General features: G+C 66.0%; 1 protein-coding gene across 1 annotated transcript; it reads right to left on the reverse strand.

Moving 5' to 3' along the window:
• Nucleotides 1-35: 35 nt before the first annotated feature.
• On the reverse strand, nucleotides 36-12,979 carry SLC44A4 (solute carrier family 44 member 4). The gene is made up of 14 exons (XM_030543059.1): nucleotides 12,830-12,979; nucleotides 12,396-12,479; nucleotides 9,768-9,880; nucleotides 9,392-9,514; nucleotides 8,537-8,636; nucleotides 7,954-8,046; nucleotides 7,730-7,832; nucleotides 5,749-6,008; nucleotides 4,398-4,492; nucleotides 3,389-3,492; nucleotides 2,863-2,936; nucleotides 2,013-2,178; nucleotides 1,740-1,824; nucleotides 36-1,648 (listed from the first exon to the last, which is right to left on the reverse strand). The coding sequence occupies exons 2-14, from the start codon at nucleotides 12,440-12,442 to the stop codon at nucleotides 1,542-1,544; spliced, it is 1,470 nt and encodes a 489-aa protein (XP_030398919.1). The 5' UTR covers nucleotides 12,443-12,479; nucleotides 12,830-12,979; the 3' UTR covers nucleotides 36-1,541.
• Nucleotides 12,980-13,503: the final 524 nt, after the last annotated feature.

The following is a 13,503-nucleotide window of genomic DNA, read 5'->3' on the forward strand; positions in this document are numbered from 1 at the left end:
GTACTTGGAGTACAACAAAACCAGCCCCGTTAATCAATAAATCTTTAATAAAATCTCTTCTCCTTCCTACATAATGCCCTGCTCTCTGTGGAGAGACACCCTGAGAGGTTCTAGGTACAGTGGGGGGGAGAGATTTCAGGGGGAAGGGGGGTGTTGGTATATAGGGGAGATGGCTCTTGATTATGGTAATTCCTACAGTATGTGGCATGGCCTGGATTGGCCATGGACAGGAAGTGACACACTTACAGACAGGAAGTGGGCCTGGGAGTGGAGGATGTGGGGGTTGGAGAAGTAAAATGGGGGGGATGGCACACGACGTGGAGGCGGCAGCCTGGAGTACAGCCCAGGCCCCCCGAGTAAAATGGCCGACAGGAAGTGGAGCTAATGTGACAGAGCTTGGCTGCAGTCACTTAAGCAGCAGGCCCAGGCTACAATATGGCCCACAGGAAGTGACACCATCAAGGGGAAGGTTGGCAAGGGGGGGGAGGGGAGCAGGCCTACACTACAATATGGCCCACAGGAAGTGACACCATTGAGCGGAGGTTGGCAATGGTGGGGGAGGGGAGCAGGCCTACGCTACAATATGGTCCACAGGAAGTGACACCATCAAGGGGAAGGTTGGCAAGGTGGGGGAGGGGAACAGGCCTACACTACAATATGGCCCACAGGAAGTGACGCCATCAAGGGGAAGGTTGGCAATGGGGGGGAGGGGAGCAGGCCTATGCTAAGATATGGTCCACAGGAAGTGACACCATCAAGGGGAAGTTTGGCAAGGGGGGGAGGGGAGCAGGCCTACTCTACAATATGGCCCACAGGAAGTGACGCCATCGAGCGGGAGGTTGGCAATGGTGGGGGAGGGGAGCAGGCCTACGCTACAATATGGCCCACAGGAAGTGACGCCATCAAGGGGAAGGTTGGCAATGGGGGGGGAGGGGAGCAGGCCTACGCTACAATATGGCCCACAGGAAGTGACACCATCAAGGGGAAGGTTGGCAATGGGGGGGAGGGGAGCAGGCCTACGCTACAATATGGCCCACAGGAAGTGACGCCATCAAGGGGAAGGTTGGCAATGGGGGGGGAGGGGAGCAGGCCTACGCTAAGATATGGTCCCCAGGAAGTGACACCATCAAGGGGAGGGTTGGCAATGCGGGGGGAGGGGAGCAGGCCTACACTACAATATGGCCCACAGGAAGTGACACCATCAAGGGGAAGGTTGGCAATGGGGGGGGAGGGGAGCAGGCCTACGCTACAATATGGCCCACAGGAAGTGACGCCATCGAGCGGGAGGTTGGCAATGGGGGGGGAGGGGAGCAGGCCTACTCTACAATATGGCCCACAGGAAGTGACGCCATCGAGCGGGAGGTTGGCAATGGGGGGGGAGGGGAGCAGGCCTACGCTAAGATATGGCCCACAGGAAGTGATGCCCGCGAAGGGAAGGAACCTGCAATGCAAGAGGGCCACCGGGCAGGGGGGCGAATGGGGGGCCCCCCAACAGGAAATGGAGTGATGGGGGAGGGGCAGCGCCGCACACTTGGGGGGGGCTATTTCGTCTCCGCCTTCTTGTTCTTCTTGTTGAGGATCTTCATGAGGGAGGACGACATGTAGTACGGCTTCTCCACTGAGCCGTCGTTCCGCTCCAGGTCCTCCACTGGGGGAGACAGAGAGCGGCTCAGCCCCACGCTCGGCGCCTGCTGGGGGGCGGCTGGGGGGCGGGGCAGGGTGGGGCGGGGGGCACTCACGGAAGCAGAGGAAGAGGGTGTCCACACACATGCTGTAGACGCTGAAGAAGCCCTGGGCGATCAGGTAGGCGCCCACCACCACCGTCTGCAAGGGGGAGATGGGGGTCAGCGGGGAGGGGGCAGCCCAGATCCTGACCCCCAAGGGATGCCACCCCAGATCCCAGCCCAGGTCCCAACCCCCAAGGGAGACCCCTCCCTAGAGCTGAGATGTCACCACCCCAGGTCCCAGCTCTCACCCCCAAACCCCAGACCCACACGGCAGGGGGCACATACCAGGATGGGCAGCCAGTAGTAGTTGAGGGAGGGTGAGCGGAACTGGGGGTCGGAGATCTGGATCTGGCCCGAGAAGAAGAAGAACCCCAGGACCCCGACGCCCCCCACCACCAGCAGCTTCCCAAAGAGCAGCAGCAGGTCAGTCACCTTGTCCAGCACCACCACCCTGCAGGGAGGAGAGAACCCAGGAGTCCTGGCGCCCAGCCCCCAGACCCCGCTCCCCTCCTAGAGCCGGGGAGAGAACCCAGGAGTCCTGGCGCCCGGCCCCGGCCCCAGCCCCCGCTCCCCTCCTAGAGCCCGGGGAGAGAACCCAGGAGTCCTGGTGCCCGGCCCCCAGCCCCTGCTCCCCTCCTAGAGCTGGGGAGAGAACCCAGGAGTCCTAGCGCCCGGCCCCCAGCCCCTGCTCCCCTCCTAGAGCCGGGGAGAGAACCCAGGAGTCCTAGCGCCCGGTCCCCGGCCCCCGCTCCCCTCCTAGAGCCGGGGAGAGAACCCAGGAGTCCTGGCGCCCGGCCCCAACCCCCACTCCCCTCCTAGAGCCAGGGAGAGAACACAGGAGTCCTGGCGCCCGGCCCCAGCCCCCGCTCCCCTCCTAGAGCCGGGGAGAGAACCGAGGAGTCCTGGCGCCCGGCCCCCGGCCCCTGCTCCCCTCCTAGAGCCAGGGAGAGAACCCAGGAGTCCTAGCGCCCGGCCCCTGCTCCCCTCCTAGAGCCGGGGAGAGAACAGAGGAGTCCTGGCGCCCGGCCCCCGGCCCCCGCTCCCCTCCTAGAGCCAGAGAGGGGACCCAGGAGTCCTGGTGCCCAGCCCCCACTCCCCTCCCAGTGCCAGGGACAGAACCCAGGTGTCTGGTTACCTGACGATGTTGCGCATAAGCAGTTTGAAGGCGTTCTTGGCGGAGGTGCAGAAATTCTTCCCGTAGATTGCGATCTGGGGGGGTGATAGGGACACCCCCATAATGGGGGGAGAGAGACATTCCAACTCTACCCCCCCAAACCCACCCCGAGCCCCTCTCCCTGCTCCCACCCCAGGACTCCCCCAAACTTGCCCCTTCCAGGGACCCCTTCTCCCCCCAGGACCCCCCTCAAACCACCCCAGGGTCCCCCCGGTAGGATGGGCAGCTCTGTCCTTTCACCCCATAGCATGGGACCCCTCAAACTCTTCCCCCCAGAAATAGCCCCTCCAACAGCCCAGGGACCACACCCCTCCCCTCCCGCAAAGCCCACACCCAGGAGTGCAGCCCCCCAGCACTCACCCCACACACACCAAGAAGGCTCTGCAAAGGGATCTCCCCACACACCCCAGTGATCCTGCACAGGGTTCCCCCTATGCCCCCCCATATCTCATAGCCCTGTATCCCCCCAGGGCCCCGCGATCCCCACCATGATGTAGGCGTTCCTGTTGAGGAATTTGATGAATTTCTCCAGGCACCAGAAGCAGCATTTCAGGCAGCAAAGCAGGCAGCGAGTGAAGGGGTTCTGCGCTCCTAGGGGGGCAGGAGCCAATCAGACACCCCCGTGCACCCCCAGCCCCCTGCCAGAGCCCCCCACGGGGGAAGAGCCTCCCTCCACATCCCCAAGCCCCCAAAGGTCTCCAGGGCTGGGGGAAGGCCAAGGCCAAGGGGGATTCCTGAACCCCAATATGTCTTGGGGTCCCCAAACCCCAAGTTGGATCAGGGACTGGGGATATGGCGAGATATAGGGTACAAGGAAAATCAGCGTCTCTCATTGCAATATTGAGGTCTCTGAACCCCAAAATGTCTCAAGGGCCAGGGGAAGTGAGGGGCATCCCCCTTTGGGACTGGCCCAGCTATGAGCCAACAAGGAGCAAAGTGGGGGTGAAGGTAGGGTAACAGGCAGTTTTTGGGGGGCAGGGTTTGGGCATTGGGGGGACACGAACACAGGGGGGTATATGCACTGAAATGGGGAGACGCTGCACACAGGGTGACGGCTCTTGGGCCAGGCCCCAGAATTTGGGGTGCTTGCAGAAGGGTTCACGGTCTGGGAGGGCCCCATTGGGGGGGACTGTTGAATGTTGGGGGGTGAGGATCCCAGTTCGGAGGCACAGCTCCACTTTGGGCGGTGGGGGGAATCCTGGAACAAACCAGTGCAAAATCAGGTGGGGGTGTCAATATTTTGAGGGTGAAGATTTCCACGGTGTCACGGGGAGGAAGCAGAAATTTGGGGTGCAGGTCGCATGGAGCAGGGCCAAACATCAGGGTGCTCAAAGACATGTGGAGCGCTCTGGGGTGGGGTCAGATTCTGGTAGACCCCAAAGTGCAGCTGTGGGGTGGACAGGGATCTGGGGGCAAGGGTGAAGGGCAGGAAGTTAAGGAGGGCGGCTGGAAAATGGGGGTGCAGGCATGACTCCCCCCAGGAAGGGGAACCCCACCTTTGAGTTTGTGGTCCAGGTATTCCAGGAGGATGCGGATCAGCTGGACGATGGTGAGGATCAGGGCCCCGAAAGCCAGCGACCCCGTGTGGTACCTGCAGGGAGAGGCCCCCGGCATGGGGGTGGGGGGAAGAGTTAGTGAGGCAGACAGAGCAGTAGAGAGAGAACCCAGGAGTCCTGGGTTCTCTCCTGGCTCGGAGTGGGGGCTGGGAACCAGGAGTCCTGGCTCCCAGCCCCCCCTGCTCTCACCACCAGCCCCCACTCCCCTCCCAGAGCCAGGAGAGAACCCAGGAGTCCGGGCTCCCAGCCATGTCCCCCTCAGAAGATAGAGGCAGCTTCTTACACTTCTCATTTGCATAGCTAATGAATAGGGATAGTATAATTTACATAACCCAGCCCCTAATTGCATCCTGCTCCTCCCCTAGCGGACACAGCCACAGGTGGGGACCCGAAATCAGACCCCTGAGCCCAGGTGTCCGGCTCCCCTCATTTGCATAAGCAATGAATCCAGCTCATTTGCATCATCCCTTCCCTCTGGAGCAGGGGGCAGCACCAGGGCACCGCGTCCTCCCGGGTGGGGCAGCCACCGAACCGTCAGCGAGAGGCGGCGCCGCCGAAATGCTGCAGGAATCCGGCGACATTTCGGCAGATGCTCCGGCGCCCGCCAGGGACCCTGCTCTGGAGGCTCCGGGCTCTGAAGCCAGCTGGGGGACCCAGGCGTCCAGCTCCCTGCAGCATGGGCCCGGCGGCAGGGACAGGGGCCGGCGGGGAGGCCGGGGGCTCACTGCAGTGCGCGCAGGAAGGCTCTCCCCACGGTGCAGGCGGGGCCGGGGGGCCGGGCAGGGGGGATGGGGGGCTGGCCGGGGGCTCACCGCAGCGCGCACAGGAAGGCTCTCCCCACGGTGCAGGCAGGGACGGGGGGCCCGGCAGGGGGGATGGGGGGCTCACCGCAGCGTGCGCAGCAAGGCGCTCCCCACGGCGCAGGCGGGGATGGGGGGACGGGGGGCCCGGCGGGGGGCTGGCCGGGGGCTCACCGCAGCGTGCGCAGGAAGGCGCTCCCCATGGCGCAGGCGGGGACGGGGGGCCTGGCCGGGGGCTCACCGCAGCGCGCGCAGGAAGGCGCTCCCCACGGCGCAGGCGGGGACGGGGGGCCTGGCGGGGGGCTGGCCGGGGGCTCACCGCAGCGTGCGCAGGAAGGCGCTCCCCACGGCGCAGGCGGGGATGGGGGGGCGGGGGGCCCGGCGGGGGGCTGGCCGGGGGCTCACCGCAGCGCGCGCAGGAATGCGCTCCCCACGGCGCAGGCGGGGACGGGGGGACGGGGGGCCCGGCGGGGGGCTGGCCGGGGGCTCACCGCAGCGTGCGCAGGAAGGCGCTCCCCACGGCGCAGGCGGGCACGTCGCGGGGCTTGTCCCGTGCCCAGTAGTAGGAGGCGAAGGCGCCGGCCAGCACGCACTGCCCCAGCGCCAGCGCAAAGTTGGCCGCCCACAGCAGCCCCAGCACGTTGTAGAGCTGCAGGTTGAAGAGGTTGCGCTGGTAGAGCCCCTCGGCCTGGTACTTGTAGAAGGTGCAGCCGGCGGCCGGGCAGGGCTGGTAGCGGGAGGCGTTGAACGTCTGCGGGGCCGAGGGAGAGCGTGAGCCGGGGCCGAGCCGAGAAAGGAACCAGAGGGGCCCCCCCCGGCGAGGGAACCAGAGACCCCCCCCCACTCGGCGAGGGAACCCCCCCCGGCGAGGGAATGTGAAAAGGCCCACAGAGGAATGAGAAGGCGGGAGCCCCGGCTGACAAGTAAAGGAAGGAGGGAAGGAAGGAGGGAAGGAAGGGGAGACCGGGCGGCGGAGGACCGGAGGAAACGGGAGAACCGGCCGGCGGAGGACCGGAGGAAACGGGAGCCCCGGCTGACAAGTAAAGGAACCAGGGAAGGAAGGGGAGACCGGCCGGCGGAGGACCGGAGGAAACGGGAGAACCGGCCGGCGGAGGACCGGAGGAAACGGGAGACCGGCCGGCGGAGGACCGGAGGAAACGGGAGAACCGGCCGGCGGAGGACCGGAGGAAACGGGAGACCGGCCGGCGGAGGACCGGAGGAAACGGGAGACCGGCCGGCGGAGGACCGGAGGAAACGGGAGACCGGCCAGACAAACGAAGCAGCTGCAGGAATGAAGCAGGGACGAGGGAACAGGGACCCGGCAGAACGAACAAATGTGGGACGGAGAGAAGGAGGTGAAGGAACAAGAGCCCTGAGACCAGCTGGAGAAAAGGAAGGAGGGAACGAAGAAAAACGACAAGAACAACAGCGGGGCCACGGGAGCCCCCCAGGGAAGAGGCGGCCGAGGAACAACCGTGGGAAGAAGGAACGAGAGGCCCAGAGACGCCCGAGCGCAGGTGAAGCCACAGGCCGGAGAAGGGACCCGATGGCGGCTGGGAGGGAAGGAACCAGCGAGAGCAGAACAAAGGAGCCGGGAGCGGGAGCCTGAGAACGAAGGGGGCAGAACCCAGGAGTCTGGTGGGACACGAAGGCAGAAGCGAGGTCACCCCATGGCCCCCCCAATTTCAGCTCCGCTACAGGGCCTAGAAGTCAGGACTCCTGGGTTCTCTCCCCAGCTCTGGGAGGGGAGTGGGGGCTGGTGGGTCAGAGCAGGGGGGCTGGGAGCCAGGACTCCTGGGTTCTCTCCTGGCTCTGGGAGGGGAGTGGGGGCTGGTGGGTCAGAGCAGGGGGGCTGGGAGCCAGGACTCCTGGGTTCTCTCCTGGCTCTGGGAGGGCAGTGGGGGCTGGGCTGGGAGCCAGGACTCCTGGGTTCTCTCCTGGCTCTGGGAGGGCAGTGGGGGCTGGTGGTCAGAGCAGGGGGGGGCTGGGAGCCAGGACTCCCGGGTTCTCTCCCTGGCTCTGGGAGGGGAGTGGGGGCTGGTGGGTCAGAGCAGGGGGGGCTGGGAGCCAGGACTCCTGGGTTCTCTCCCCGGCTCTGGGAGGGGAGTGGGGGCTGGTGGTCAGAGCAGGGGGGGCTGGGAGCAAGGACTCCTGGGTTCTCTCCCCAACTCTGGGAGGGGAATGGGGGCTGGTGGTCAGAGCAGGGGGGGCTGGGAGCCAGGACTCCTGGGTTCTCTCCCAGCTCTGGGAGGGGAGTGGGGGCTGGTGGTCAGAGCAGGGGGGCTGGGAGCCAGGACTCCTGGGTTCTCTCCAGGCTCTGGCAGGGGAGTGGGGGCTGGTGGTTAGAGCAGGGGGGCTGGGAGCCAGGACTCCTGGGTTCTCTCCCAGCTCTGGGAGGGAAGTGGGGGCTGGTGGTCAGAGCAGGGGGGGCTGGGAGCCAGGACTCCTGGGTTCTCTCTCCTGGTCTCTCACCAGGGGGTTGCAGGTCTCGTTGCCCGAGATGCCGGAGCACCTGGGGTCGCTGGAATTGCTGCTGGTGACACGATACAAGGGAGTCCCGGACGTGGCCAGATAGCTGGGGGGGGAGCAGTCAAGGGGAGATAACAGGAGCACACGGGGCCTGTGCCCTCTGGGGGGCGCTGGACCCGATCTGGCTGGGGGGCAGGCAGGGGGCAGCTGTGGGGCCCAGAGGATACAGAGCCGTCATGGCCCAATAGGCCACACAGATGAGCAGCAGGAGGAAAGTGACCAGAGGGTAGAACAGGGTGGACATCATGTAGCCGATGGCTCTGGAAGTGGAGACAAAAGGGGGACCCCATGTTAATTCCTGTTTTGGGGACCCCCCCATAGTCCCCCACTCCCCATTGGGACCTAGAGCTTCCCGCACCCCCGGCTACCAGACCCCCGGGCCCGTCTAACCTGGCATCCCGCCTGCTGGAGATCAGGCCTAGCTCACCTGGCCTCCTCCCCTCCCCCAGGCCAGACCCACAGGTCCATCTGGCCCCATTTCCACCCCCCCCCCAGGTCAGACCCCTTGGGCCCTCCTGCTTTTAACCCTTTCTCTCTCCCCCAATCATGTGTCAGGCAGTTCCACAGGTTAACATCCCCAGTTCTGCTCTCCCCCCTACCCCCTCATTAAAGGGACAGGAGCCAGGGCTGCTAAGGTGTCCCCAGGAGGATCAGACCCCCGGTGCCTCCCCCCAAGGGGCTGCCCTGGCCCCCCTGGCCCCCAAGATGCTGCCCTGCTCCCCCCTCCTGGGGCATGGGCTGATGACTCACCGGCTGGACTCCTGGATGAGGGCAATGGCGATGAGGATGCGTTTGCGGAGGAAGATGAGGAGAAGGAGGAGGACACCTTCCACCACAGCCAAGATTATCACTGGGGGGGCAGAGACATTAGGGGGTGGCACAGACAGGGCTGGGGGCTGCTGGGAGAGAGAGGGGGGCCCCCTACTTCAAGAGGAAACAGATTTGGGGCACCCCACTTATTAAGGAGTCAATAAAGACCCCCCACATTCCCACAGTGGGATTTACTGACTCCCTAAAATGAGGCACACCCTCAAATTCCCCCAGCAGAAGGGAGGGGCCTGGACTGAGGCAGAGAACTGGGGTGTTGATCCAGCTCCCCCATTTCCACAGGGGGCCCCAGGCTCAGCCAACCCTGCAGTTTAGGGAGGTGCAGAAAGCCCCCCAATTTATGAAAAGCAACCAGATTTTAGGGGTGTCAGGGATGCTCCCCAAGGAGAAAGGGACAATACCCATGTTTTTAGGGGGATCTTCCTAAAGGGGTCCCACATTCAGGCAGCTGCATTCAGAAATCCCTGAATTTCAGGGTGCTGAAAGGTGCCCCCCAAAGTGAGGCTGTCCCAGTGGTTTAGGAATTCAGTGACATGCCCCTAAATCAAGGGGGAGGCTGAATTTTGGGGGCAGCAAGGAAGCTCCCCGGGATTAAAGGTGCATTCCCCAAATTTAGGGGTCAGCACAGCAGCACCCCGTGTTTGGGGGAGTTTATCCCTGCTCCTATAAACCCCCCCAGCAGAGCCCCAGGGGTTTTGAGGGCCCCCCCAGCAGAGCCCCAGGGGTTTTGAGGGCCCCCCCAGCAGAGCCCCAGGGGTTTCGAGGGGCCAGACTCACGGGCCGCCAGCCACGTCTCCTGCACATTGGAGTAGACGCTGAGGTTGGTAGTGAAGCCGACGTTGCTGATGGTGGCGCCAGCCGTGCGCAAGGTGCTGTACTCCCGCCAGCAGTGGTAGATCCCTGGGGGGGAGATGGGGTCACATGGGGACACGGACTCCCAAAGAGCCCCCCAGCCTCTGGACTCCCCCCCCCAAACTCCCCATGGGCCCTGCTGCCTGCCCTCCCCCCAGTACAAGCTCCGGGCTCCATCTCCTGGGAACGCTGCCCCCCGACCCCCCAAGACAACACCCCCAGGCTCCCCACACCCCACACAGCCCCCCCTAGCCCCACCCCCAACCTTTGCCCCTCCCTCCCAGGCCCTGCCCCCACGCACCGTAGGCCGTGACCGCCAGCACCCCCAGGATCAGCACCCAGACCAGCACCCCGGCCACCAGCCGCAGCAGCAGCAGGAAGAGAAGGCTCAGCACCATGGCGATCAGCAGCCCGCTGGGGGGGGGGGAAAGAGTGAGAACCACCGCCCGGACGCCTGGGTCCCATTCCGCCCCTGCCCCCCCCGCACCAGCATCACCCGGACGCCTGGGTCCCATTCTGCCCCTGCCCCCCCTCCCCTACTACCACCAGCAGCGTCACCCGGACGCCTGGGTCCCATTCCTGCACCCCCTACCCCTACCACCAGCAGCATCACCCGGATGCCTGGGTCCTATCCCGCCCCTGCCCCCCCCACACCAGCAGCATCACCTGGACGCCTGGGTCCCATTCCCGCAGCCCCCCACCCCTGCCACCAGCAGTGTCACCCAGACACCTGGGTCCCATTCCCGCACCCCCACCCCTGCCACCAGCAGTGTCACCCAGACGCCTGGGTCCCATTCCCGCACACCCCCACCCCTACCACCAGCAGCGTCACCTGGACGCCTGGGTCCCATCCCGCCCCTGCCCCCCCCCGCACCAGCAGCATCACCTGGACGCCTGGGTCCCATTCCCGCACCCCCACCCCTGCCACCAGCAGTATCACCCAGACCCCTGGGTCCCATTCCCGCACCCCCACCCCTGCCACCAGCAGTGTCACCCAGACCCCTGGGTCCCATTCCCGCACCCCCACCCCTGCCACCAGCAGTGTCACCCAGACGCCTGGGTCCCATTCCCGCACACCCCCACCCCTACCACCAGCAGCGTCACCTGGACGCCTGGGTCCCATCCCGCCCCTGCCCCCCGCGCACCAGCAGCATCACCTGGACGCCTGGGTCCCATTCCCGCACCCCCACCCCTGCCACCAGCAGTATCACCCAGACACCTGGGTCCCATTCCCGCACCCCCACCCCTGCCACCAGCAGTGTCACCCAGACCCCTGGGTCCCATTCCCGCACCCCCACCCCTGCCACCAGCAGTGTCACCCAGACGCCTGGGTCCCATTCCCGCACCCCCACCCCTACCACCAGCAGTGTCACCCAGACGCCTGGGTCCCATTCCCGCACACCCCCACCCCTGCCACCAGCAGTGTCACCCAGACGCCTGGGTCCCATTCCCGCACCCCCACCCCTGCCACCAGCAGTGTCACCCAGACGCCTGGGTCCCATTCCCGCACCCCCACCCCTGCCACCAGCAGTGTCACCCGGACGCCTGGGTCCCATTCCTGCAGCCTCCCACCCCTGCCACCAGCAGTGTCACCCAGACGCCTGGGTCCCATTCCCGCACCCCCACCCCTGCCACCAGCAGTGTCACCCAGACGCCTGGGTCCCATTCCCGCACCCCCACCCCTACCACCAGCAGTGTCACCCAGACGCCTGGGTCCCATTCCCGCACACCCCCACCCCTGCCACCAGCAGTGTCACCCAGACGCCTGGGTCCCATTCCCGCACCCCCACCCCTGCCACCAGCAGTGTCACCCAGACGCCTGGGTCCCATTCCCGCACCCCCACCCCTGCCACCAGCAGTGTCACCCGGACGCCTGGGTCCCATTCCTGCAGCCTCCCACCCCTGCCACCAGCAGTGTCACCCAGACGCCTGGGTCCCATTCCCGCACCCCACCCCTGCCACCAGCAGTGTCACCCAGACGCCTGGGTCCCATTCCCGCACCCCCACCCCTGCCACCAGCAGTGTCACCCAGACGCCTGGGTCCCATTCCCGCACCCCCACCCCTGCCACCAGCAGTGTCACCCAGACGCCTGGGTCCCATTCCCGCACCCCCACCCCTGCCACCAGCAGTGTCACCCAGACGCCTGGGTCCCATTCCCGCACCCCCACCCCTGCCACCAACAGTGTCACCCGGACGCCTGGGTCCCATTCCCGCACCCCCCCACCCCTGCCACCAGCAGTGTCACCTGAACGCCTGGGTCCCATTCACGCATCCCCCCACCCCTGCCACCAGCAGTGTCACCTGAACGCCTGGGTCCCATTCACGCATCCCCCCACCCCTGCCACCAGCAGTGTCACCCAGACGCCTGGGTCCCATTCCCGCACCCCCACCCCTGCCACCAGCAGTGTCACCCAGACGCCTGGGTCCCATTCCCGCACCCCCACCCCGGCCACCAGCAGTGTCACCCGGACGCCTGGGTCCCATTCCCGCACCCCCCCACCCCTGCCACCAGCAGTGTCACCCAGACGCCTGGGTCCCATTCCCGCACCCCCACCCCTGCCACCAGCAGTGTCACCCAGACGCCTGGGTCCCATTCCTGCACCCCCCCCACCCCTGCCACCAGCAGTGTCACCCAGACGCCTGGGTCCCATTCCCGCACCCCCCCACCCCTGCCACCAGCAGTGTCACCCAGACGCCTGGGTCCCATTCCTGCACCCCCCCACCCCTGCCACCAGCAGTGTCACCCAGACGCCTGGGTCCCATTCCCGCACCCCCCCACCCCTGCCACCAGCAGTGTCACCCAGACGCCTGGGTCCCATTCCCGCAGCCCCCCACCCCTGCCACCAGCAGTGTCACCCGGACGCCTGGGTCCCATTCCCGCACCCCCACCCCTGCCACCAGCAGTGTCACCCGGGGCCCGTCACTCACATGAGGATCCAGTACCAGCTGCTGGCAAAATCCTCGAAGATCTTCATCCCGATGTCCTTGGCGTTCAGAGACTTCACGATCTGCCTGGGGGGCGAGACGGAGTGAGGGAGGTGGGGCTAGCAGGGGGCTGTGAGCTGGGGGCCCTAGCAGGGATGGGGCTGTGTGTCGGGGGGAGGCTGCGGGTTGGGGGAGGGGCCCAGCTGGGAACAGGGGAGGGACCCTGGCTGGGAGGAGCGCAGGAGGCTGTGGGTTGGGGGGGCCAAGCAGGTCCCAGCTGGGACAGAGGGAGGGGGCTGGGCAGGGAGGGCTGTGGGGGCCAGGCAGAGTCCCAGCTGGAAGGGGGCTGCAGGTTGGGGGGGGCCCCGGCTGGGACAGGGGCAGGGGGCAGCAGGGAGGGACCCCGGTGGGGGAGCAGGGGGGGTCCCTGTGCTCACTGGGCTCCGGACGAGATCAGCTCCTTGGTCTCGTTGGGCGTCCGGCCCGGGAGGGTGAAGTTGCTCAGGGCAGTTGTGCTGAAATCGGGGAAGCAGCGACTGAAGGCTGGAGAGAGAGCGCAGGGGTGGGTCACATTGGGGTCACAGTCATGGGGGGCTTCAAGGCACCATCAGGGACAGCCCCAAACCGCAGCCCCCCCCCCCCCCAGCCCCTCTAGCTAGAGGAAAATCCTCCTCTGTTGTGGCTGTACGGAGCACAGACCTTGCGACAGGACGTCAGCAAATGCCGGGAACTGGCTGGCAAGATCCGGGGGAGGGGGGAGGGGGGTTTGGCAGCAGACCCCCCCGGCCTACCCCGGAGACCTGCAGCCCCCCAAGGCGCCGAGCAGGAGCCCCCCGAGCAGCGGGAACCCGGCAAGCGAGCCGGGATGAAGAGACGCGAGCGGCCGGGGGTAAAAGGCTGTTTTCTTCCGTTTTCACCGACCCGTGAGCCGGTCGCAGGGTCTGAGCTGGGAAAAGACAAGTCGGGAACGACTTGGGGAAGGTTGATTTGCTGCGGCCCAGCCGGAGGGTCCCCGAGCCGTTAGCCACCAGCTCTCAGATCTCACGGGGCCGGGGAAGGGCCAACGCAGCTCTAGAGCGGGGAAATCACAGACCCGGCGGCTGCACTTCCC

The sequence above is a fragment of the Gopherus evgoodei genome, unplaced genomic scaffold, assembly GCF_007399415.2.
Source record: "Gopherus evgoodei ecotype Sinaloan lineage unplaced genomic scaffold, rGopEvg1_v1.p scaffold_278_arrow_ctg1, whole genome shotgun sequence".
Lineage (NCBI taxonomy): Eukaryota > Metazoa > Chordata > Testudines > Testudinidae > Gopherus > Gopherus evgoodei.

Bases quoted from the DNA above. Each gene is read 5' to 3' on its own strand.
- SLC44A4 (XM_030543059.1), bottom strand. From the start codon at position 12,442: ATGAAGATCTTCGAGGATTTTGCCAGCAGCTGGTACTGGATCCTCAT. The intron at 8,047-8,536 runs GTGAGTCATCAG...CTCCACTTCCAG, and splicing joins CTCATCCAGGAGTCCAGCCG to AGCCATCGGCTACATGATGT. The intron at 3,493-4,397 runs GTGGGGTTCCCC...CTGCCCCCCTAG, and splicing joins CCTGGACCACAAACTCAAAG to GAGCGCAGAACCCCTTCACT.